Source organism: Salvelinus fontinalis, chromosome 3 (assembly GCF_029448725.1).
Source record: "Salvelinus fontinalis isolate EN_2023a chromosome 3, ASM2944872v1, whole genome shotgun sequence".
NCBI classification, from domain to species: Eukaryota; Metazoa; Chordata; class Actinopteri; order Salmoniformes; family Salmonidae; genus Salvelinus; species Salvelinus fontinalis.
This window is the reverse complement of record NC_074667.1, coordinates 36684156-36710356: the sequence shown is the minus strand read 5'-3', so window position 1 is coordinate 36710356 and position 26201 is coordinate 36684156. Positions and strand designations below refer to the sequence as shown.

The following is a 26201-nucleotide window of genomic DNA, read 5'->3' as shown; positions in this document are numbered from 1 at the left end:
TGTTTGGGCTTTGTTTTTCAACAGGACAATGACCCAACACACCTACAGGCTGTGCAAGGGCTATTTTACTAAGAAGGAGTGTTATGGAGTGCTGCATCAGATGACCTGGCCTCCACAATCCCCCGACCTCAACCAAATTGAGATGGTTTGGGATGAGTCGCACCGCAGATTGAAGGAAAAGCAGCCAACAAGTGCTCAGCATATGTGGGAACTCCTTCAAGACTTTTGGAAAAGCATTCCAGGTGAAGCTGGTTGAGAGAATGCCAAGAGTGTGCAAAGCTGTCATCAAGGCAAAGGGTGGCTTTTTGAAGAATCTCAAATATAAAATATATTTTGATTTGTTTAACACTTTTTTGGTTTACTTCATGATTCCATTTGTGTTATTTCATAGTTTTGATGTCTTCACTATTATTCTACAATATAGAAAATAGTAAAAATAAAGAAAAACCCTTGAATGAGTAGGTGTTCTAAGACTTTTGACCGGCAGTGTATAGGAGACTAATGTCTATAGACACACCATCATGTACATACAGTACATATTTACTGTATATTCCGGACTCTGACATTGCTTGTTGTAATATTTCAATAATTCTTAATTGTTTTATTTTTTGGGCTTTGTGTGTATTGTTTTGTATTTTTAGGTAGTCGGAGCTAGGGACATATGCATTTTGCTACACCCATGATAACATCTGCAAAATATGTGTATGTGACCAATAACATTAGATTTTTAAAACACGAGTTGATACATACACATACACGAATGTGCGCACACACACACACACACACACACACACACACACACACACACACACACACACACACACACACACACACACACACACACACACACACACACACACACACACACACACACACACACACACACTCATTAAATCTTTCACAATAACAAACGGTCACAGCCTCTAGCCACTGGTGTTTATGTACTGTTGAAGGAATGTTTATTTGAGATTGTTAAAAGCATCGTGTAACGTTGTTGTGCTAAAATAGTGTTATTGCGTCAATATACTTGTTTTGGAAACGGCTCTCTTAGCTGGGAAGCAACTTCAATCAATCTCCAACTTAATGGAAGAACACAACGGTACTCAAACCATTATTACTGCCATACGAAAACGATTTCACTTAACAGTTGTGAAATAAAAAATTGTGAAGCTAAAACATTTACTCTTGAATCCAACTATTCCAGACTCATTCATGGGAAACTGTGATGTTTTGCCTATTGGGCAAGAGCTCTACAAATCAAATCAAATTGTATTTGTCACATACACATGTTTAGCAGATGTTATTGTGGGTGTAGCTCCAACAGTTTGTGCGTAGCGACTCAGTGTGTTGAATAACTGATCCTCCCCATAGGCTATTTTAGCACCACTCAGAATGCTGCTGAAGTGCTATAGGGAGAGTTGTTTATAGGCTGAAATAGAGCCGCTATGAATGCGTTAAGCAGCTTGTTATAAACAGTTATAGAGGGTCAGAGAATGCTGCTCTTCTGTGCCAGGCTCAGCTGACGGGGAACTCTTCCCAAAAGAGTGTTTTGTTAATCATCGCTGGGAGCTCTCCTGTCTCCTCGTTTCCCCTTTGCTGTGACATATGTAACCACGGTGCTCATGAATGTACGGACCTTGGACCTATTTTGGACTGAGCTGACCTCACATTTTTAATTGTTTACTATTTTGGCACCTTTTTAGGGAGTCGAGCAAAGGTTAGCTATGCTGTATTGTTGAGGACACAATTGACTTATGGGGGCATGAGAGGGAAATGTTTAAACAACTGAGTTGAACCTGTGGGTGTTGTCGAGGTGTGGAATAGGCCCGACCGGATGTTTGTGTTGGGTTTTGAAGCACTCCCTTTATACAGAGAGTGTGGTATGGGAGAAAAGACAGCTCATGACTTCTCACAAAGAACAAAAGGGGAAAAAGTGTTTACACACGTCACAGAATTCAGCGGCATCAAATTAACCAAATATTGGTGTATGTTGTTCTTTGAATCATTGGGTTTCGCTGTGCAAAGCCGAGGAATTTTTCGCGGTTTGGAAATTGATAGAGAAAAAAGGAGCAGTTGCCCAATATGGAGTAAGCAGAAAGAGGCCCGTTTTCCCAATATGCCCTAGGCAGCGAAGAGGCCCCACGTTCACTTCAGAATGCAGTATTGGTGAATTTTGACATGAAGGCTGTGTGCTATCCTTTTACGCTGCTCTCACACAATTGCCTTTCTCTTGACCCACCATTTGTGTTTGCTAAAAACCGGGGTTTGAATTTTAGTCCTTTTGAACGGTAACAGCTATAACAATTAAAAGCATGCTATGAATAATTTATGAAAATGTAAAGTAAAGTCCTGTGTGGCGCGGTGGTCTAAGGCACAGTGCTAGCTGTGCCACTAGAGGTTCTGGGTTCGAATCCAGGCTCTGTCGCAGCCATCCGCAACCGGGAGACCCATGGGGCGGCGTACAATTGGCCCAGCTTCGTCCGGTTTAGGAGAGGGTTTGGCCAGCAGGGATGTCCTTGTTCCATCGCGCACTAGCGTCTCCTGTGGTGGGAGGTCGCCAGGTGCACGGTGTTTCCTCCAACCTTTGGTGCTGCTGGCTTCCAGGTTAAAGTGGGTGTTGTGACAAGAAGCAGTGTGGCTTGGTTGGGTTGTGTTTCGGAGGACGCACCGCTCTCGACCTTCGCCTCTCCCAAGTCAGTACGGGAGTTGCAGCGATGAGACAAGACTAAATACCAATTGGATACCATGAAATTGCGGAGAAAAAGGGGTAAAAGTATCCTAAAATTAAATAAAAAGGTACCTGAACTGAATACACACCCACACATATTCCTAACCACCTAGAAAGAGAGGAATCTACCAGCTCCCGCTCCCACCCTTTAATTAGATTCTCCAATTCTAAAATCATAACTTTAAATCGTTTATCATCTTTGTGGTCCAGCAGAAGACCTGAGGAGCGTTAGTGCCTTCATGAAATAGATATATGATATATAACAAGCATATTCAAATCTGGACCTCAAAGCCAGTTCCATTGCTGATTTTCATTATTCCCCTCTAATTAAGGGATGATTTAGACCTGGGACACCAGGTGGGTGCAATTATCAGGGAGAACAGAAAACCAGTAGTACGTCTGACCTCCAGGCTAGGATTTGAATACCCCTGACTTGTAACCGTCTCTCTCTTCCTCCCTCTCGCTCTCTCTTTTGTTTTCAGCATACGTATGTGTCCTATATAACCCTCTCTCTCTCCATCTCTCTCTCTCCCTCTCTCTCTGTGTTCTCGGCATGTGTATGTGTCCTATATAAATGTCTCTCTGTTTCCAGCAGGCCTATGTGTCCTCCGGCCACCAGATGGCACCCCCCAGTCCCAACACCAACAGCAACAACAGTGGCGGGGGAGGGGAACAACTGAGTAAAACTAACCTGTACATCCGCGGTCTTCACCCCGGGACCACAGACCAGGACCTGGTCAAGCTATGCCAGCCGTAAGTCTTCTTCTCCTCCTCATTGTCTGCCTTCGTTTACACGGGTAGGGTGAAGTTTCCCCTAGACCACATTTGTCAGACCCATTCCACAGAGGGCTGAGTGTCTGCGGGGTTTCACTCCTTCCTTGCACGTGATCGATGAATTAAGGTCACTTATTAGTAAGGAACTCCTCTCACCTGGTTGTCTAGGTTTAATTGAAAGGAAAAAACAAAAACCAGCAGGCACCAGGCCCTCCATATAAATTAGTTTGACACCCCTGCCCTAGACACTGATGTAGAAGAAGAGTACTTTATTAATCCTTACAAAATGGAAAAGTGTCTTCTGCTGTACCTAACCCCCTGATATACACACACACAAACACACATTTAGGTTAGGAGTATGGTGAAATAGCCCCTTAGACACATTATGTAAGATCATTTTGGTATTTTCATCCTGGTGGTTAGGGTTAGAATGGGAGCAGGAAGCTGATCCTAGATCTGTGTCCACGGGTGACTTCTAGTGGAGCTTTTCAACAGGTGCTGCTTTGCCACAAAGTGGCTACAGTTATTACTATCAGGCTACCTCCATATTCAGTAAGCCTACCCTCAGATCAGAACTTGTTGAGTTTGCTGCATTATGGTTGGCGATACAACCTACACGTGTTGCGACAAGGATTGTGGCTGGATATTGCTTACTCTCAGGGCTGCCATGTCACATTTGGCGAAAGTTGCCCCTGACGCACGCACTGACCAAGGCCGTCAATTGTTTCAGGTACAATGCACATTACAGACTCACAATATAAGTGCTGAAAAGAAAAGGATTGGGTGGTGCTGTTCAGCCTTGGGCAGAGTTGGAAGGGCATGGATGTTAACTTCATAACAAGCTATTCTTTATAATCACACAATTTACATAATGACACTATGAACATCGAATGTAATCAAGTGGGTGTTTCATAGAATTGATACCTAGGTTACTTTCTAAATGTAATCAGTTACTAGTTACCTGTGAAATTGTAATCAGTAACGTAACTTTTGGATTACCCAAACTCCGTAACGTAATCTGATTACAGTTACTTTTGAATTACTTTCCCCTTAAGCGGCATTAAAGAAGACAAAAAGGATCCATCAAATGCATTTTTGTGTAGTCATAGTAGTCTCTGACTTGTGGTCAGACTCGCTCAGGTGGAACAAACTTAAACTTGTGCCTTTTTTCAATAATTTATTGAATGTCATTGAGAAAACAGAAAGGTGTCAATGTACATCCTTTCTGAATTTAAAAGTAATTCAAGAAGTAATTATATATTTTTTTCAAAAGTATCAAATCTGATTACAATATATTTGCTGGTAACGTAACTGATTAGTCATTGATTACATGTAATCAGTTTCTCCCCAACCCTGCCCCCGGGAAACAACTGTATTCACCCCAGTCCAAATTAAGAATTTGAATCAGTTTTTACCAAGTATGTATCTGTCCATTTGAAATGTGTGTGAAGAAAAAACAGGGGATTAAACACAGATAGAAACAGAGAAGAAAATAGAGGGAGGGAGGGAGGGAGGGAGGGGGGGGGGGATCAAAACCCACACCCAACAAGTCACTGCCTACAAACAACACACACACACACTTATACTGCTCTCTCCTGACAGAGCACCAGGGCTGAGTGTACACTGTAACCTGATCTCTCTCTCTCTCTCTCTCTCTTTCTCTTTCTCTCTCTCTTTCTCTTTCTCTCTCTCTCTCTCTCTCTCTCTCTCTCTCTATACACATGCAGGTAAAGCACCCTTTCTTCAAATCCTAGAAGCGTTTCCCTATAGTTCCTCACTCCAGCAGTAGTGTAACAGTCACACTCTCCTGTAGAAGAAACCAGTGGAGTATTGCAGATAGATAACAAACTGTTTTGGCTGGTTTGTTCCAGGAATTATTTATTTCTGTAAACATATACTTAAGCTCCTGTGGAGTGGGAGAGAGGTTAGAGGAGGACTCTGATCATCTGGGCCATCAAAATACTTAGGATGCGTCCCAAATGACATCATATTTGCTATATCAGGCCTTTAATTTCCCAGCGGCATGTACTACCTTGACCGTCACTGCCCCCTGGCCGTAATGCCCAAAAAAGGAAAGGAACGCAGGAAAACACCGTTCCACAAAGCACAACGCAAATGCGAGTGGTTTCATATGACAGAGATTAAAATATCCTTTAGAAAGAGGGAAGATCTAAAGAAGCAACAACTTGCATGGGTTGTAAATATGACTAGGATTGTGTCTTTTGGCTGCTGAACAATGAAAGGAAGTTGAGAACATGAGAGAAATAACCCTACTTGTTTCAATGGTATATGAGGAAATGTTGAGAAAAGAATCCCCTTCACATTCCTATGGTCGGCATGCATCAAATTGACAAAAATAATGTCCAGGTTTTAAACAATTTTGTTTCTGGTTAAATAGTAAAAAAACTGACTGCCTCCGTTCAGAGGCAAGGTGGCTGATTGTTGTGGTGTGCTACAGACACTGGCCTTTCTCTCTTATCTGAATGACAGAATCAAGCCTTTAGACGTTAATATGAATTATCCTACATTATATTTGTCATACATGACTGGAGTTTAGCATATACAGTACCAGTCAACAGTTTGGACACACCTACTCATTCAAGGGTTTTTCTTTATTTTTGCTATTTTCTACATTGTAGAATAATAGTGAAGACGTAAAAACTATGAAATATTACATATGAAATCATGTAGTAACCAAAAAAGGGTTAAACAAATCAAAATATATTTTAGATTCTTCAAAGTAGCTACCCTTTGCCTTGATGACAGCTTTGCACACTCTTGGCATTCTCTCAACCATCTTCACCTGGAATTATTTTACAACAGTCTTGAAGGAGTTCCCACACACTACCGGTCAAAAGTTTTAGAACACATACTCATTCAAGGGTTTTTCTTTATTTTACCATTTTCTACATTGTCGAATAATAGTGTAGACATCAAAACTATGAAATAACACATATGGAATAATGTAGTAACCAAAAAAGTGTTAAACAAATCAAAATATATGTTAGATTATTCAAAGTAGCTACCCTTTGCTTTGATGAAAGCTTCTCAAAAAGATAAGTTTGTCTAGCTGTGTCCAGTCCAGGTGGTGCTTGTACAGGCAGACCATCTATGGGAGGAAGGTTGTCAGCGTGGTGCAGCTGCTGAAACCTGGTCCCAACTGAGTCCGAACGCTCCTTGGCGACAACAATACCAGGCTCCAGAGAATCGAAGCTGTAAAACAGGAAATAACACCAAAAAAAATGAGAAGACATTACAACCTTGCATAACATCAATTATCCTCCCAAGTTTAGATAAGAAGAATAACCTCATCCAATGCAATGAAAATGATGTTCACCTGAAGTGCTGATACTGCTTGATCTGTAGCAGTGGCCTGAAGTACGTAGTAAGGTGTCGTTGCCAGCCATAGCTTTCCACCAGCACCGTACCATCCTCCAGTCCAACCAGCTGTGGGATGTTGACCCCTGACACAGTGCTGTCCTTCACAACCCCAGAAATCTCAGACAAAGTGTTCACACTGTTCTTTCTGAAGCGCTCTTAGATAAGGCCGGATCACCAGTCGGGGGCAAACTTGATGTGGCCTGTGATCAGGAAGTGAAGGTCCCGACTGTGGTGGAGCAGCACAATCTTGTTCTGGTCACTGCAGTTATCACAATTCAGGTCCCCACATGTTTCCCAAACTCCGTAGTTGGTGAAGAAATGGTGCATGTAGTTAACTGCACTGCTGCCTTTGCTGGATGACATGCCTTCATCAATCAGTAGTTGACTTGTTGTGGTATTCCTTCACAGCAGACACCAAACAAGCCACACCTGCGATGAGTTAAAAACATGATGGGACCTGCATAGGGTCAGAAGGATAGTGCATCTGCAAACAACAACAAAAGAACATTAAATAAACATTTGTACTTGAGATGTGGGGAAGCAATTTTCTCCACAGATTCCTGAAGGAAGACAGCCGGACTATACGTACCTTCGGAAAATACAGAAATAATGTGAGATCAATAAAAGTAGTGCCAATCATGTTGGAGGTCAATTAAATAATCAAAACGTGGTGTTTATGCGTTACATACCAAGTGGTGTCATCGATTCCTTGTAGAGATTCCACATCGCTGCTTTAGTCACATGAGACGGCAGCAGCTTTCCACCAAAGTTTTTGTGTCCTTCGTGGCGTCCTGGTAATACTTTTGCAATATCCTCTGCGTAGTTTTGATGAAGTTCACAACTCGCTGCAAGTCCTCATGCTTCAAGTGCAACCTGTGCAGCTTGGGCCGGCTCTCTTTTTGATGAGAGGCATTAGACCATTCTCCTTGTATGACTGGTGGAGGAGAGTCAGGCGTGTTCTACTGATGCTGAAAGACAAATTCCAGATACAAATATTTTAGCATTATTATACAATAGATGGCCGTAATCATCGTCAGACACACTTGACTAACTTGATGTGTCATGTAATAATCAAGCAAAGTGGAGTCTTTGTTTAGCTATATAACTAAAGATCAACCATAATCCTAATCCATAGAGTTCTAGCAATACAAACCGATTATCATAGCTAGCTAAAGTTAACCAAAATTGTTTCAGCGTTAGCTAGTTAGCTAGCTTTAGCTTGCAATGAAAACAACTTTCTGCTAAATCTAGTCAAGTATAATATATGAAACTGTAGCTAGACTCTTACCCGTATACATGGATGAAAGCTTCACGGCAGACTGCAACCCCTTTCAGTAAATAAGACATCCTGTGTCATTTCCATTTTGTTTGTACAGCTTGCTTGGCCTGTTGTGTCAAGTTACTCTGGTTCATACTGACTGTGTGCAATGCCATAAGAATCAGATCTTTCTCCCTCTCGTCACGGATGCCACCGTTGCTCCAAAAAAAACTGCAGTAGAAAGGATTATCTACACATAACGAGCAGCTCATTTTATAGACAGAAGATGCTACACGGCAGACCAATCCGAAACTCATCTCTCGGCATGTCCAGTCTATTCATTATCTCAGCCAATCATGGCTAGCGGGAAGGTTCCTGTCTTTTTTTGTGGCTAAACCAACTATGCTTGTAATTTAACTTTATTGGTACTTTATTGGTATTTACAGTTGGTGTACAAGTTTGTTATTAAGGCACATGAAAGTTCAAATGTTCCAAAAGGCATTTCTGCCAAACAAACACTTTTTTTTTCATAAAAAAATGCCTCTCCTGTGAAGTTGTGACTTGCGACATAAGCCTAGTTTCCTGAAACTAGTCACATATATGTATGTGTGTGTAATTAAAAGTCACATTAAAGTTTGGCTACACTTTCTGGTGCCTCCCTCCCGTCAGCATTGGACTGGATAAGACAGACTGTAGCCAATCCTGGACTTTGACATGGAGGCTAATTATTTATCTACATTTACATACACTTGTGTTTTTCTTACCAGAATAGCTAGTGTTTTTCATTTTTCAAATCAATTAAATTGGCTATTTTGGTTAATGGCCTTGGTGCCCTAGCAGGTGGCCTTGGCAGATTGGGCACCTCTTGAAGGCCAAATGGCCTTGCCCCTAAAATCACGTAATGCCAGGCCTGCCCTATATAGTGCTATAAGGGCACAAGGCGAGACCCAAATGCAGACACAGGAGGCAGATGGTTGAGTACCGATATTTATAACATCAAAAGGGGTCGGCAAAAGGCAGGTCGGGAACAGACGCGAGTTCATAAACCAGGTCAGAGTACAAACAGTACCAGGGGATAGACAGGCTCGAGGTCAGGACAGGCAGGGGTTCAGTGATCAGGTCAGAGTCCAAACAGTACCAGGGGATAGACAGGCTCGAGGTCAGGACAGGCAGGGGTTCAGTGATCAAGTCCGAGTCCAAACAGTACCAGGGGATAGGCAGGCTCGAGGTCAGGACAGGCAGGGGTTCAGTGATCAGGTCCGAGTCCAAACAGTACCAGGCGATAGGCCGGCTCGAGGTCAGAACAGGCAGAGTGGTCAGGCAGGCGGATTCGGCGTCAGGACAGGCATGGGTCAAAACCAGGAGGGCTAGGAAAAAACAGAGACTGGGAAAACATAGCACACTAGCGACTCCTGTGGCGGGCCAGGCGCAGTACACGCTGACACGGTCGCCAGGTGCATGGTGTTTCCTCCGACGCATTGGTGCTGCTGGCTTCCGGGTTAAGTGGGTATTGTGACATGAAGCATTGTGGCTTGGTTGGGTTGTGTTTCGGAGGACGCACGGCTCTCGATCTTCTCCTCTCCCGACTCCGTACGGGAGTTGCAGCGATGAGACAAGACTGTAATTACCAATTGGGGAGAAAAGAGGTAAAAAAAAATGATCATCGTTTTTTTTAAAGACTGTTACCATTCAGCACGCCTGGAGATGAATGTGTTGTAGTGTTGAATGAACAATCAGGAAAGATGGATACATTAGGAACCATGGCCAGAAGCATCAAGGGCATGCATAATGGGCACACACACACTCACCATAACATCCAGCCCAGGCACCAGCAAACCACTCCATTCTACTCTTACCTCATACCTTCTGAGGAAGTAGTGGGGACTAATGGACTGGGTTTACAGGAGGTAGGGGGTCAGGCACGGGAGACTGGGACACAGATACAACAATGTGGACACACACTGGGTGCATCCCAATTATTTATATTTTATCTTAAAAGCGTTGTATCGGTGGAGGCATGGGCTAGTGAGAGTTTCCACCATATTTCCTTTCAAATTATTGAATGGAAGTATACAAGTGCACACTTTGGGAAGAAGCGATCATTTGGACGCAGACACATCCTCTGTAAGTAGGGACCAGTTTGGATGCATCCTGATCTCATTGTTTGGATAAGTGCACAGTGAGTGACCTAGAAATGATGAATACCTTTTTTTACTGCTATAAAAACAGAATCAGGGACTTAACAGGGAAAAGACTGGAGATTGACATCAAGTTGGAGAGGGATGGGTGGATTTGTGTAATATGGGTTGGAGAAGGGGGTGTTGGTGGGGGTGGGGGTGGGGGGGGTGGGGGGGATTGACTGAGAAGAAGGCCAACCAGTGAGGGGAAACTTAATTGACTTGGAAAAGAATACCATGGCATGCTGGGAAAAGAATGCCACAGGCCTGTAAGTGGGTCAGAGTTGACGGCTAAGACTTTCTTCTCCCCTATCGTCCCCTCCCTACCAACTACTCACACCCTTTACAACAACTGGTGATGAAGTGGAGGTATGAGGGAGGTATGAGAGTTACCACCTCACAACCTTATTGTTCGACAGAATGTCTGAATTTATCAACAACAACACAAGCCATTTCTCTCTCTCTCACACACACACACAGTCTCTTTATGTAACACTCTTGTAATGCTCTAATTCAAATGTCAGTTATGTTTGTTCTACAGTTTGATACGTGCTTATTGCAGCAGTGTATGGGATGAGGCACTCCAAGTCCATTCATGTAATATGAGGATATCAAAGGAGGAATGGAAATCTGGCTTTATGTGGATTAATGTATCCCCCCAAAATCAGAGCCTTTAACCATGCAATATAATTAATCGTAATATGATTTTCTTTACTTGCAGTATTGGCTATGTGTGGGTGTGCCTCTCTTCCTATCTGTTTGATCAACATATAGCTTTCCTATCAACAGCTGAGCCATGCTGCCTGTCACGTACAGTATACAGTACGGTTTAAAAAGATAAATATATATATAATATATATATTGTACACTGATGGCCTACCCCGGACAAATTCTCCCCTAGGCCAAAAGACGCTGGGTCAATTGAGCGCCACCCTATGGGAATAGGATCTGGAAATAATAGCATATTGCACACCTTGAACAGTCCTCCACTGGCTTATCCACACTCATATGGTGGAGAGCCTACAGATGTAGGATCTTAATTTGATCACCCTGTTGCAGGTTAACTTTCCTGCAATGCAGGACTTATAAAACTTGTAGTGTACTTGATTTTTCCTTACGAAAAATATATCAACCCATACAAAAATGTCCATTGCTGCTGCAGGACTGCTGTAACAAACAGTCTTAAATTAAGATCCTACAGCTGTCTGTTCACCAAGAAGTCGGTATTGAGTGTTTTTTGTATGGTTGTGGACATATGGCTAAAGGTAAAAATTGCTCCCTATTCACAGATCTAGGATCAGATTCCCCCAACTACCAAGCCTTACCTTAACCAACAGAGGAATGAAATAAAATGAGAGAGAGAGAGAGAGAGAGAGAGAGAGAGAGAGAGAGAGAGAGAGAGAGAGAGAGAGAGAGAGAGAGAGAGAGAGAGAGAGAGAGAGAGAGAGAGAGAGAGAGAGAGGAGAGAGAGAGAGAGAGAGAGACGAGAGAGAGAGAGAGAGAGAGAGAGAGAGGAGAGAGAGAGAGAGAGAGAGAGAGAGAGAGAGAGCGAGAGAGAGAGAGAGAGAGAGAGAGAGAGAGAGAGAGAGAGAGAGAGAGAGAGAGAGAGAGAGAGCGAGAGAGAGAGAGAGAGAGCCAGAGAGAGAGAGAGAGAGAGAGAGAGAGAGAGAGAGAGACAGAGACACACTGCTTGGCCATCCTGACTTCTCTAAGACGCTGCGTTCAGGTCGCATTCTCCCATGGAGGCGTGGCTTCCAATCCCACTTCTGATATTCATTTAATTTCTTATACCATTGTGCTTTAAAGTTACTCCGCATACTACAACTCTACTAAGCAGTACTTTAACTTTCCTATTCTAGACTAGATTGCTCAACACTGTTTTATATTTTATTATGTGGGCTTTATTTGTATTATTTTGTTCCAGTAGACATTTATGTTCTAATTTAAACTGTTTTACTAAACATCAAATGTTGGCTTTCATTTTGGCTGCATGCTACATATACAGTATATCACAAAAGTGAGTATACCCCTCACATTTTTGTAAATATTTGCGTATATATTTTCATGTGACAACACTGAAGAAATGACACTTTGCTACAATGTAAAGTAGTGAGTGTACAGCTTGTATAACAGTGTACATTTGCTGTCCCCTCAAAATAACTCAACACACAGCCATTAATGTCTAAACCGCTGGCAACAAAAGTGAGTACACCCCTAAGTGAAAATGTCCAAATTGGGCCCAAAGTGTCAAGATTTTGTGTGGCCACCATCATTTTCCAGCACTGCCTTATCCCTCTTGGGCATGGAGTTCACCAGAGCTTCACAGGTTCCCACTGGAGTCCTCTTCCACTCCTCCATGACGACATCACAGAGCTGGTGGATGTTAGAGAGCTTGCACTCCTCCACCTTCCGTTTGAGGATGCCCCACAGATGCTCAATAGGGTTTAGGTCTGGAGACATGCTTGGCCAGTCCATCACCTTTACCCTCAGCTTCTTTAGCAAGGCAGTGGTTGTCTTGGAGGTGTGTTTGGGGTCGTTATTATGTTGGAATACTGCCCTGCGGCCCAGTCTCCGAAGGGAGGGTATCATACTCTGCTTCAGTATGTCACAGTACATGTTGGCATTCATGGTTCCCTCAATGAACTGTAGCTCCCCAGTGCCGGCAGCACTCATGCAGCCCCAGACCATGACACTCCCACCACCATGCTTGACTGTAGGCAAGACACACTTGTCTTTGTACTCCTCACCTGGTTGCCGCCACACACGCTTGACACCATCTGAACCAAATACGTTTATCTTGGTCTCATCAGACCACAGGACATGGTTCCAGTAATCCATGTCCTTAGTCTGCTTGTCTTCAGCAAAGTGTTTGCGGGCTTTCTTGTGCATCATCTTTAGAAGAGGCTTCCTTCTGGGACGACAGCCATGCAGACCAATTTGATGCAGTGTACGGCGTATGGTCTGAGCACTGACAGGCTGACCCCTTCAACCTCTGCAGCAATGCTGGCAGCACTCATACGTCTATTTCCCAAAGACAACCTCTGGCTATGACGCCGACCACGTGCACTCAACTTCTTTGGTCGACCATGGCGAGGCCTGTTCAGAGTGGAACCTGTCCAGTTTAACCTCTGTATGGTCTTGGCCACCGTGCTGCAGCTCAGTTTCAGGGTCTTGGCAATCTTCTTATAGCCCAGGCCATCTTTATGTAGAGCAACAATTATTTTTTTCAGATCCTCAGAGTTCTTTGCCATGAGGTGCCATGTTGAACTTCCAGTGACCAGTCAGTATGAGGGAGTGTGAGAGCGATGACACCAAATTTAACACACCTGCTCCCCATTCACACCTGAGACCTTGTAACACTAACGAGTCACATGACACCGGGGAGGGAAAATGGCTAATTGGGCCCAATTTGGACATTTTCACTTAGGGGTGTACTCACTTTTGTTGCCAGCGGTTTAGACATTAATGGCTGTGTGTTGAGTTTTTTGAGGGGACAGCAAACGTACACTGTTATACAAGCTGTACACTCACTACTTTACATTGTAGCAAAGTGTCATTTCTTCAGTGTTGTCACATGAAAAGATATACTCAAATATTTACAAAAATGTGAGGGGTGTACTCACTTTTGTGATATACTGTATATCATATAATGTTATGTTTATTTTCTCATGAAACCACACAAATTATTAGTTTTAGACAACAATATATTTTTGCTCATGGGTGTGGGAAAGTATGCCCTTTTCTGGACAATATTTCTGTCCATTTCGGGGACCCTTCCTGGCACAAGAGCACCACCAGAGACAAAGGTTGTGTTATAGCCTATTAACAAGAATCTATTTTTCTATACTATCAGATGGCTATACAGGACAGATGGTGTCTAATTACATATGTGTATATATATATATATATTCCATTTAGCAGACACTTTCATCCAAAGTGACTTACTGTCATGCCTGCATGCATTTTTACATATAGGTGGTCCTGGGAATAAACCCACTATCCTGGCATTACAAGCCCCATATGCTACCTACTGAACTACAGAGGACCATGCATTCAGGCCTCTAAATTGCGTAGGCCTATGCTTGTTAATATTTGGTAGCCCCAGTGCACTTAGAAAAATATTCACCCAGATAATACATTGAACGGTAAAATTCTAGTTGTTCATATGGGTTTGGGAGCAAAGTTGCTACATTTGTATCTTTCTTTCGTGTCTGGTGGGACCTGGCTGTTGTGTGACATTTCACCTCACGTGTGAAATTGAAGAGGAAATTCAGCAACTCTTGGAGAACAGTGGAAGTTGATAAATATTTTTCTATGTTGTTAAAGGTAAAACCAACTCATTAGCCTTCTTCTGGATTTTACAAATGAAAAATTACCGAAGCTTTTATACATTTTTAAATGACATACAGCTTGGCTATTGGTCAGATTTTTTGCAAGTTATTTACCAATTAAATCATGTGTTGACTTGTATTTCTATTCTGATTGGATCCTGAACACATCAAATCAAATTTTATTTGTCACATTCTCCGAACACGAGGTGTAGACCTTACTGTGAAATGCTTACTTACAAACCCTTAACCAACAATGCAGTTTTAAGAAAATAGTGTTATATTTACTAAATAAACTAAGGTAAAAAAAAAAAAAAAGTTACATCCTAAAATAACAATGAGGCTACCGGTACCAAGTCAATGTGCAGGGGTACAGGTTAGTTGAGGTAATAATGAGACTATAAGGAGTACCAGTACTGAGTCAATGTGCAGGGGTACAGGTTAGTTGAGGTAATTTGTACATGTAGGTAGGGGTAAAGTGACTATGCATAGATAATAAACAGCAAGTAGTAGCAATGTAAAAACAAAGAGGGGGGGTCAATGCAAATAGTCCGGGTGGCCATTTGATTAATTGTTCAGCAATTTAGGATGGGGGCATTTTGAAATATATAAAAGCCTTTTTCATTTTACCGCCTGCAATATTAAAACCTGATGAAGCATGGGCTAGTTTATATTTTTAACAATAGCCTAAAGAACCCCATTTATCAGCTTCCACTGCCCTCCAAGAGTTTCTGAATTTCCTCTTCACTTCAGTTTGCTCCTCAATTCATGAACCTTATTGCTCATAGTAGAGCGAGGTAGCGCCAGTGTCCACTGCCCTTTGCACCTCACATGTGCGAACCATGAACACACCGGGCAAGTCTGATAAGGCTGGTTAACTACTCAAAATAAAAGTCCTGCAAATGCTCCATATGTGAACAAAAAATGTAGAACTTGTGGGGGTCATTTATTTTGACATGAGGTAAGCAGAAAGGAAGTGGTTCTGTTTAATTAATAATACAATACTTTAGATATTCTGTCTCGAATTCCCCCTGTCACTCCTTGACAAGAGTCACTAGAGACTCAAAGACAGAAGAGGGTAGAACACATGTCATACTTTGCTTGTTAGGCAATAAAGGTTTATATATATAAATATAAGGACCAACCGTCCTGCCCAGCTCCACAGTAAGTTGAAATGGAATTGTGCTTAACTTCTGGCTTCCCACTGACTGTTTTTGTGCAACCCAATACACTTGAAAGCAACTGCATTGCTAAAAGCACCTGTGTGTGTGTATTTTGAAGAATCAGAGCGAACAGGCAGGGATAAAGACAAGCCCAGAACAAATTGTTTTTGGCCCTGGGGCTCTTTCTCCTGCCAGCTGAAAACAACACCAGGGAACACGGTTACTGTACACCCCCTCCATCACTCCTCCACCTCTCAACCCCACAGACAAAGAGGATGAGGGGTGAGAGAACAGACGGGTGTGTTTCTGCACCAGTAGAGATCACACTAAATAAGCACAATTGAGTCGAAGAGCGTGTATGGTTCAGGTTTACACCTTAACCACAGCCTTGGGAATGGGTGTGTGCGTGCATGTGTGCGTGCGTAATTACTCAGCCGAAGGAAGTGTAGAGAGCTTCCACGAAATATCCGATAGTCACCTTCTCTGCACATGGTCTGATGTCATGTTTTTGTGTTTTGGTTTTGAAGATATGGGAAGATTGTGTCCACGAAGGCAATCCTGGACAAAACCACCAACAAGTGCAAAGGTGAGAGTTCAGAGTTCAACAGGTTGTTTGGTTCATGACACAGATGCCACTGACATTTAACCTGGAGAGATCGTAGTGTTGTGTTGTCTCCTTAAACAATATCATGGACTTATGGACTTCAAAACTTGATCACAGCTGTATTGTACAATATTAGACTGTATTAGGCTATATGAATTTTTTATTTTTTATTAGTCTGGTTACAGGTCTATTGTGTGTGGCATGCACTAAGCTCTTGTAATTTCACGGAATGTCTTTAGACCTCAAGAACCTGTAGTTTATCTAACAACCATTTTGAATACCAAATTCACTCATCAATCATGAAAACGATGTACACATTCATGACTTTAAGGAAATGTGTGTGTATATGTGTTGTGTAGGCTATGGCTTCGTGGACTTCGACAGTCCGGCAGCGGCCCAGAAAGCAGTGAGCGCCCTGAAGTCCAGTGGAGTCCAGGCTCAGATGGCCAAGGTAAGACACTCCTTTAAATCAACTCCACACACTCTTCATATTCACAGATACACATGATCTATTATTATATTATTTTGTATTATGAGATCAATCACATCTACTTCAATGTGACTCTTTACAATTCTGCTAGACTCCTTCCTGCCTCACTTTCTTTATTTTATTGCCAAATGTTCCAAGAAACTCGACTTTCAAAGAATTTCTCTCAGATTGGATGATGGATCTCCTTTGATTTGATGATGAATTGACACCTAGTCCAGCCAAGTTGGTGTCTATATTGAACCACAAAAAGCATAGACATTCCTATAATGCAGTGTAAATGGAAACACACTCCCTCCCACATTCTCAGTGGTATCAAATGTGAGCTCTTTTACTGTATGTTGTTATGGCTTGATTGGCAGTAAGTGCCCTCTTGGCACTGTCTCAAGACAAACTGCCATAGGTTATGGAGAGGTGTGTTTACCTTCATTAGCTGGCAGTTGACTGGCAGGCAGAGAGGGAGGTTGAAGAGGTCACAGGATTAGACAGGCAGTCTGTCAGATTAAATGGAACTGGTCGTTTCCCCTCCTCTTCCCTCTCTTCCTCTTCTCTCCGCTTCACCTCTTTTCTCCCATCTCCCTCTGCCCCTTTTCATCTCCCCTACCCTTCCTCTCTCTCACCTATCCTTCTCCCTCCTTCTCTCTCCCCTTCCTTCTTTTAGTATCTCAACCTCCTTTCCCTCAACCTCTTCACTACCCCGCCCATCTATCCCTCTCTCCCTACTCCTCTCTCTTCTTCCTTTACCTGCCCCACCCACCTATCCCTTTCTCTCCCTCCTCCTCTGTCTGGCTGGCTGTATGTGTGTCCTGATAAGCGGCCCCTGCTGTGGGCCTTGTTATGAGCTCTTTGTGTGGGTGTCTGCAGTCAAAGGGTCTGTTGTGGGCCCATTAAGCTGATCCCTCTGTGCCTCTCAGGCCCCCCATTGAGAGGGCCCTGGGGAGTGTGCCACCGCACCCGCCGTCAATGGGCCGGGGACAATGAGCTGCCCTGTGCCTGCATGGGTTAGTGTCTGGGCACGGGGCATTCGCTATATGGCTTCATTCACTCTGCTCCAGCCATGCTCTCAGTCCACACCCAAACAACGGGGCCCAAGTCACTTCACTACTACAGATGGAATGAATTCACTCACTTCAGAATTAAGACAGACGAGCCATTGCAACTGAACATCAGGGTCCACCAAATCACTCTTGCTACCCAGATATTGTATCCAAATACTCACTGTATTAGAACACAAGGGCCTAACTTACCCAAACAGTATAACTGAGGAGTTGGTAGTGGACAAAACAAAGGAGAGTGCCCTGTTAAAATACCATTTGGACCTGTGAGCTATGGTGAGCTTTTCTGCATCATGGCCTGGCCTTCTGACCTGGGCTTAGGTCATCAGGTTATCCAGGTATAACTCTCTGGCACTGGCGACAACAGGATTTGTGCATTCCTGATTTAAAACTGTGTTTTTTTAAATCAGAAACTGAAATCAAATACTATGGCATTAGGTTAGGTTCTTCCACTGAATGTTGGTCATGTTGTTGTCATGTTTCCATTGCGTTGGTTCTTTAAAAGTGTGGGCCATGCTGAGCGTTATCATAATTCCCAGCCAGTCAGTCGTCTCTACAGAGGAGTGTCTTTGGCTATGGGCTGGCTGGCTACGGACAGGGAAACAATGGAAAGGGATAGAAATAGACTGCTTTTTACTTCTGAGAGCCTCACGCACCACCTGCCTGGTACATAGACACACGCGCGCACACACGCGCACACACAAGAACAACACCTTGACAGACTGGCTTGACCAGGACCTGCACTGTAAAACATTTATTGTAAAATGTACAGTAACTTACTGGTAGTAATTTGCCAGTAAGTTACTGTAATTAATTTTACAGTACAGATACTCTAATCCTTTTTACAGTTCCAAAATTTTTACCGTAATCTAATTTCCGGTATCAAGTCAGTTACTGTAATCTAATTTACAGTACCAGTTACAATTACAGCATATTACTGTAATTACCCAGTGACATATTTCCCAGTGTTCTTTGCAAGTTTTTATTTTTACATTTTACATTTTAGTCATTTAGCTGGCACTCTTGTCCTTAGCAACTTACAGTCAGTGCATTCAACCAAGGTTGATAAAAGAAAACACATCACAGTCATAGCAGGTAAAAAGCTTCTGTAACCGTTGCTGAAAATGTTGTAGTTATGGTCAAACTTTTATTTTTATTTTTATTAGAACAAAATATATTATGATATATCTCTGACTATCTCTGGGTAGTGCCAATAGATTACTGAGATATTCAAGGGTTGTGTGTTACTAGGGGAGAGAGAGAAAGAGAGAGAAATGAAGAGATTTAATTTAACTTGTGGTTGGGTGTGGTCCCAACATCATTTGAGCATCTGCGTCAGAGGAGCCTTTTAAAAATGTTGGCCCCGCATGCAGAACAGGATTAGATGGCCAAATTGAGTTATAAACAAAGGGTCAAACAAAGCCTTGTTCTGTTCTGACCCTTTATCACAGAAGGTTGTCTCAGTCAGTCATATCTATACGACTGCTCACAGTGCCACTAAGTTGCATAACAAGGAAGTGTCTCCTTAACCACCCATGTGGTTTAAATCCCAGAAATTGGCCTTTTCCTCTTGACACGTTGAATCCTGGTTAAGGAGCTAAATCACGTGGGAGGCAGGCAAATCAGAGTGGCAATGAAACATGTTTCAGGCTGCTGTGTGTTCCCAGGCGAAGGGAAAAAAACTACATTCCAATGTTTAACGTCACGTAAAAAGTTTTTAAAATACATGTAGATACATTTACATCTTTCCTCAAAAGCATGTAATGCCTTTAAATGTGTACGAACTGTCAAAATGCTGAAGTTTGGCACTTTAGCAAGCCTCTGTGTAAAAACAGATTTATTGAAAATTTGATTTTTATTGAATTATCCATGTGTTCTATATTAAAGGATACATCATTTTTTATTTTTTATTTAACCTTTATTTAACTAGGCAAGTCAGTTAAAACCTGTTAGGGGTGCAGCCCGACACCGGTACACTTATGACAACATCCAGCTGAAGTGCAGGGCGCGAAATTCAAAATATATATTTTTTTTAATATTTAACTTTCACACATTAACAAGTCCAATACAGCATATGAAAGGTACACATCTTGTGAATCAAGCCAACATGTCCGATTTTAAAAATGTTTTACAGGGAAGACAAAATATGTAAATCTATTAGCTAACCACGTTAGCAAAAGACACCACTTTTCTTACTCCATCAGTTTCTTACTCCATCAGGTGCTATCACAAATTCGACCAAATAAAGATATAAATAGCCACTAACCAAGAAACAACTTCATCAGATGACAGTCTGATAACATATTTATTGTATAGCATATGTTTTGTTCGAAAAATTTGAATATTTCAGGTATAAACCATAGTTTACATTTCAGCTACAATCAGAAATTGCACCGAAAGCAGCCATAATATTTACAGACACCAACGTCAAATAGCTAATTACTCATCATAAAACATTTCCGAAAAATACATAGTGTGCAGCAATTGAAAGACAGGCATCTTGTGATTCCAAACAATATTTCCGATTTATTAAATGTTTTACAGCGAAAACAAAATGTAGCGCTATATTTGCGTAGCCACAATAGCCAGATACACTTGGGCGCCCACGACCAATTCACATGCACGACAGATATGAAATAACATCATAATTTGGGTCTTACTTTTGCTGATCTTTCTTCAGAATGTTGAACAACGTGTCCTCTGTCCAGATGAGTCGTTGTTTGGATTCAGAATGGCAAATTTCCCTCTTCACTTAGCATTGGCACTAGCCGAGTGGCACAAATCTCTCCGACGTAAACACAGTCAGAGGACGGAACACGGCAAAACTCCCGAAAAAATTTCAATAATCTGATTAAACTATATTGAAAAAACATACATTACGATGATATGTTCACATGTATGAAAAAAATTCCGAGCTGGGGATAGTTGTCGTCTATTACGTCAGCAAATCAGAAGGCAATGGCACTTCCTTGTCGCGCGTTTCAGAGTACCGGAAGTGGACGGTCACGTCAAAGAAATAGCTTTTATTCCACCCCAAACCAAGATGAACACAACATTTCTTCTCTCACATCCTCTTGACACCAAGAGGAAGGCGTATGGAGTGTAAGTAGACTCCTAAGTGTCATGACCATATATAGGCATCAAGTTGAACAGAACACATATTTCTGACATTTCACTTCCTGGTCAGGGAAAGTGCTGCCAAATGAATTCTGTTTCACTCAGAGAAATAATTCCAACTGTTTTAGAAACTAGAGAGTGTTTTCTATCCAATATTAATAATAATATCCATATTGTACGAGCAAGAATTGAGTAGGAGGCCGTTTGAAATGGGCACGATTTCACTGGCTACTCAACACTTTCCCTTGCAGCCATAAGAAGTTTTTAAGAACAAATTCGTATTTACAATGACGGCCTACCAAAAGGAAAAAGGCAAAAGAAATCCAGACCAACGGACAGATTTCGACCGGTCTAATGTCCATTGCTTGTGTTTCTTGCCCAAGCAAGTCTCTTCTTATTATTGGTGTCCTTTAGTAGTGTTTCTTTGTTGCAACAATTCGACCATGAAAGCTTGATTTATGCAGTCTCCCCTGAACAGATGATGTTGAGATGTGTCTGTTACTTTGAACTCTGCGAAGCATTTATTTGGGCTGCAATTTCTGAGGCTGGTAACTCTATTGAACTTATCCTCTGCAGCAGAGGTAACTCTGGGTCTTCCTTTCCTGTAGCGGTCCTCATGAGAGCCAGTTTCATCATAGCGCTTGATGGTTTTTGAGACTGCACTTGAAGAAACTTTCAAAGTTCTTGAAATGTTCAATATTGACTGGCTTTCATGTCTTAAAGTAATGATGGACTGTCGTTTCTCTTTGCTTATTTGAGCTGTTCTTGTCATAATATGGAATTGGTCTTTTACCAAATAGGGCTATATTCTGTATACCACCTCTACCTTGTCACAACACAACTGATTGGCTCAGACGCATTAAGGAAATAAACCAAGGAACACCTGTTCATTGAAATGGATTCCAGGTGACTACCTCATGAAGCTGGTTGAGAGAATGCTAAGCGAGTGCAAAGCTGTCATCAAGGCAAAGGTTGGCTACTTTGAAGAAACTCAAGAGCAGCTAACCGATCGCTGCAGCTGTACATAGTCCATCTGTAAATAGCCCACGCGATCTACCTTTTTATTTACTTTTCTGTTCTTTTGCACACCAGTATCTCTGCTTGCACATCATCATCTGCTCGTTTATCACTCCAGTGTTAATCTGCTAAATTGTAATTACTTCGCTACTATGGCCTATTTATTGCCTACCTCCTCACGCCATTTGCACACACTGTATATAGACTTTATTTTTTTTATTGTGTTATTGACTGTACACTTGTTTATTCCATGTGTAACTGTGTTGTTGTTTGTGTCGCACTGCTTTGCTTTCTCTTGGCCAGGTCGCAGTTGTAAATGAGAACTTGTTTTCAACTATCTTGCCTGGTTAAATAAAGGTGAAAAAAAAAATATATATATATAAAATATTTTGATTTGTTTAACACTTTTGGCTACTACATGATTCCATATGTGTTATTTCATAGTTTTGATGTCTTCACTATTATTCTACAATGTAAAAATAAGGAAAATCCCTTGAATGAGTCGGTATGTCCAAACGTTTGACTGGTACTGTATTTAAAATGTATTTTTTCACCGTATGGCTTGACATGCTTCAGTGCCATAAATCCACCCAGGAATTCCTTATTGTCAGATCAACAGAGTGACATTGTCACGATCGTGTGGCGGATTGACGGACCAAAACGCAGCATTTGGAAAATAAGCCATCTTCTTTTATTTTAAAGACGACGAAAAATAAACACAAAACACTTAATACAAACTAACAAAACAACAAACGATCGTGAAGCTAATAAACGTTGTGCACATACACAGGCTACAAACGTTCTGACATAGACAACTACTCACAACAAAATGAAAGCCTATGGCTACCCTAAATAAGGCTCCCAATCAGAGACAACCGAAATCAGCTGTCTCTAATTGGGAACTCATTCAGGTAACCATAGACTCTCCTAGACAACTAAACATACATAGACAACGCTAGACACCTGTACTCAACACAAACCCATATACTCCACCAACAACCCCTTTACCATAGAAACACCCAAAACCAACAAAAACACAAACATTCCCCATGTCACACCCTGACCTAACTAAAATAATAAAGAAAACAAAGAATACTAAGGCCAGGGCGTGACATAACCCCCCCCTTAAGGTGCGAACTCCGGGCGCACCATTACACAGTCTAGGGGAGGGTCTGGGTGGGCTTCCATCCACGGTGGCGGCTCCGGCTCTGGTTGTGGTCCCCACGTCACCACAGTCCCTAACCGCCTCCTTAGCTTCCTCCAAATGACCCCCCTCCACATTAACCCCATTGCATTAAGGGGCAGTTCCGGACTAAGGGGCAGCTCCGGACTAAGGGGCAGTACCAGGGTAAGGGGCAGTACCAGGGTAAGGGGCAGTACCAGGGTCAGGGGCAGTACCAGGGTCAGGGGCAGTACCAGGGTAAGGGGCAGCACCAGGGTAAGGGGCAGCACCAGGATAAGGGGCAGCACCAGGATAAGGGGCAGCTCCGGACTGAGGAATGGCAGCTCCGGACTGAGGGACTTCAGCTCCGGACTGAGGGACTGCAGCTCCGGACTGAGGGACGGCCCATGGCTGGCTGACAGATCTGGCTGCTCATGGCTGGCTGACGGATCTGGCTGCTCATGGCTGGCTGACGGATCTGGCTGCTCATGGCTGGCTGACGGATCTGGCTGCTCATGGCTGGCTGACGGATCTGGCTGCTCATGGCTGGCTGACGGATCTGGCTGCTCATGGCTGGCTGACGGATCTGGCTGCTCATGGCTGGCTGACGGATCTGGCTGCTCATGGCTGGCTGACGGATCTGGCTGCTCATGGCTAGCTGACTGATCTGGCTGCTCATGGCTAGCTGACTGATCTGGCTGCTCATGGCTGGCTGACGGATCTGGCTGCTCATGGCTGGCTGACGGATCTGGCTGCTCATGGCTGGCTGACGGATCTGGCTGCTCATGGCTGGCTGACGGATCTGGCTGCTCATGGCTAGCTGACGGATCTGGCTGCTCATGGCTAGCTGACGGATCTGGCTGCTCATGGCTAGCTGACGGATCTGGCTGCTCATGGCTAGCTGACGGATCTGGCTGCTCATGGCTAGCTGACGGATCTGGCTGCTCATGGCTAGCTGACGGATCTGGCTGCTCATGGCTAGCTGACGGATCTGGCTGCTCATGGCTGGCTGACGGATCTGGCTGCTCATGGCTGGCTGACGGATCTGGCTGCTCATGGCTGGCTGGCGGCTCTGGCAGATCCTGTCTGGTTGGCGGCTCTGGCAGATCCTGTCTGGTTGGCGGCTCTGGCAGATCCTGTCTGGTTGGCGGCTCTGGCAGATCCTGTCTGGTTGGCGGCTCTGGCAGATCCTGTCTGGTTGGCGGCTCTGGCAGATCCTGTCTGGTTGGCGGCTCTGGCAGATCCTGTCTGGTTGGCGGCTCTGGCAGATCCTGTCTGGTTGGCGGCTCTGGCAGATCCTGTCTGGTTGGCGGCTCTGGCAGATCCTGTCTGGTTGGCGGCTCTGGCAGATCCTGTCTGGTTGGCGGCTCTGGCAGATCCTGTCTGACGGACGGCTCTAGCGGCTCCTGTCTGGCGGACGGCTCAGTAGGCTCATGGCAGACGGGCGGCTTTGCAGGCTCATGGCAGACGGATGGCTCAGATGGCGCTGGGGAGACGGATGGCTCAGATGGCGCTGGGGAGACGGATGGCTCAGATGACGCTGGGGAGACGGATGGCTCAGATGACGCTGGGGAGACGGATGGCTCAGATGGCGCTTGGCAGACGGGCAGTTCAGGCATCGCTGTGCAGACGGCAGACTCCTGCCGGCTAAGGCGCACTGTAGGCCTGGTGCGTGGTGCCGGGACTGGTGGCACCGGGCTGGGGACACGCTTCTCAGGGCTAGTGCGGGGAGCAACAACAGGACGCACAGGACTCTGGGGACACACAGGAGGCTTGGTGCGTGGTTTAGGCACTGGTGGTAAAGGGCTGGAGACACGCACCATATGGCTAGTGCGTGGAGGAGGCACTGGTGGTACTGGGTTGGGGCGGGGAGGTGGCGCCGGAAATACCGGACCGTGCAGGCGTACTGGCTCCCTTGAGCGCCGAGCCTGCCCAACCCTACCTGGTTGTATGCTCCCCGTCGCCTGACCAGTGCGGGGAGGTGGAAAAACCCGCACCGGCCTATGTAGGCGAACCGGGGACACCATGCGTAAGGCTGGTGCCATGTACGCCGGCCCGAGGAGACGCACTGGTGACCAGATGCGTTGGGCCGGCTTCATGACATACGGCTCAACGCTCAGTCTAGCCCGGCCGATACGTGGAGCTGGAATGTACCGAACCGGGCTATGCACGCGTACAGGAGACACCGTGCGCTCTACTGCGTAACACGGTGTCTGCCCGTACTCTCGCTCTCCACGGTAAGTACAGGGAGTAGGCGCAGGTTTCCTACCAGACTTCGCCACACTCCCTTTAAGGCCCCCCCCAAGAAATTTTTGGGTTGTACTCACGGGCTTCCAGCCTTGTCTCCGTGCTGCCTCCTCATATCGCCTCCTCTCGGCTTTAGCTGCCTCCAGCTCTTCACGAGGAAGGCGATATTCTCCAGGTTGTGCCCACGGCCCCTTACCATCCAGTATCTCCTCCCATGTCCACGAATCCTGTGTAGGTAGGTCCTGTTGCCGCTTTCCATGCCGCTTGGTCCTGTAATGGTGAGTAGTTCTGTCACGATCGTGTGGCGGATTGACGGACCAAAACGCAGCATTTGGAAAATAAGCCATCTTCTTTTATTTTAAAGACGACGAAAAATAAACACAAAACACTTAATACAAACTAACAAAACAACAAACGATCGTGAAGCTAATAAACGTTGTGCACATACACAGGCTACAAACGTTCTGACATAGACAACTACTCACAACAAAATGAAAGCCTATGGCTACCCTAAATAAGGCTCCCAATCAGAGACAACCGAAATCAGCTGTCTCTAATTGGGAACTCATTCAGGTAACCATAGACTCTCCTAGACAACTAAACATACATAGACAACGCTAGACACCTGTACTCAACACAAACCCATATACTCCACCAACAACCCCTTTACCATAGAAACACCCAAAACCAACAAAAACACAAA

General features: G+C 44.0%; 1 protein-coding gene across 4 annotated transcripts in view; it reads left to right on the top strand.

The window, feature by feature from the left end:
* LOC129846621 (RNA-binding motif, single-stranded-interacting protein 2-like) overlaps positions 1 to 26201 on the top strand; it is an 82487-nt gene that overhangs the window by 20386 nt on the left and 35900 nt on the right. For 3 of the 4 annotated variants that reach the window (XR_008758280.1, XM_055914574.1, XM_055914573.1), the window contains exons 2-4: positions 3321 to 3481; positions 16337 to 16395; positions 16773 to 16864. Coding sequence is in view for 3 of the 4 variants with exons in the window: in XM_055914574.1 (XP_055770549.1) it covers positions 3321 to 3481; positions 16337 to 16395; positions 16773 to 16864 (312 nt within the window). In the remaining variant the exon portion in view is untranslated. The remainder of the gene's footprint in view (positions 1 to 3320; positions 3482 to 16336; positions 16396 to 16772; positions 16865 to 26201) is intronic. The other variant, XM_055914575.1, reaches the window with a different exon arrangement.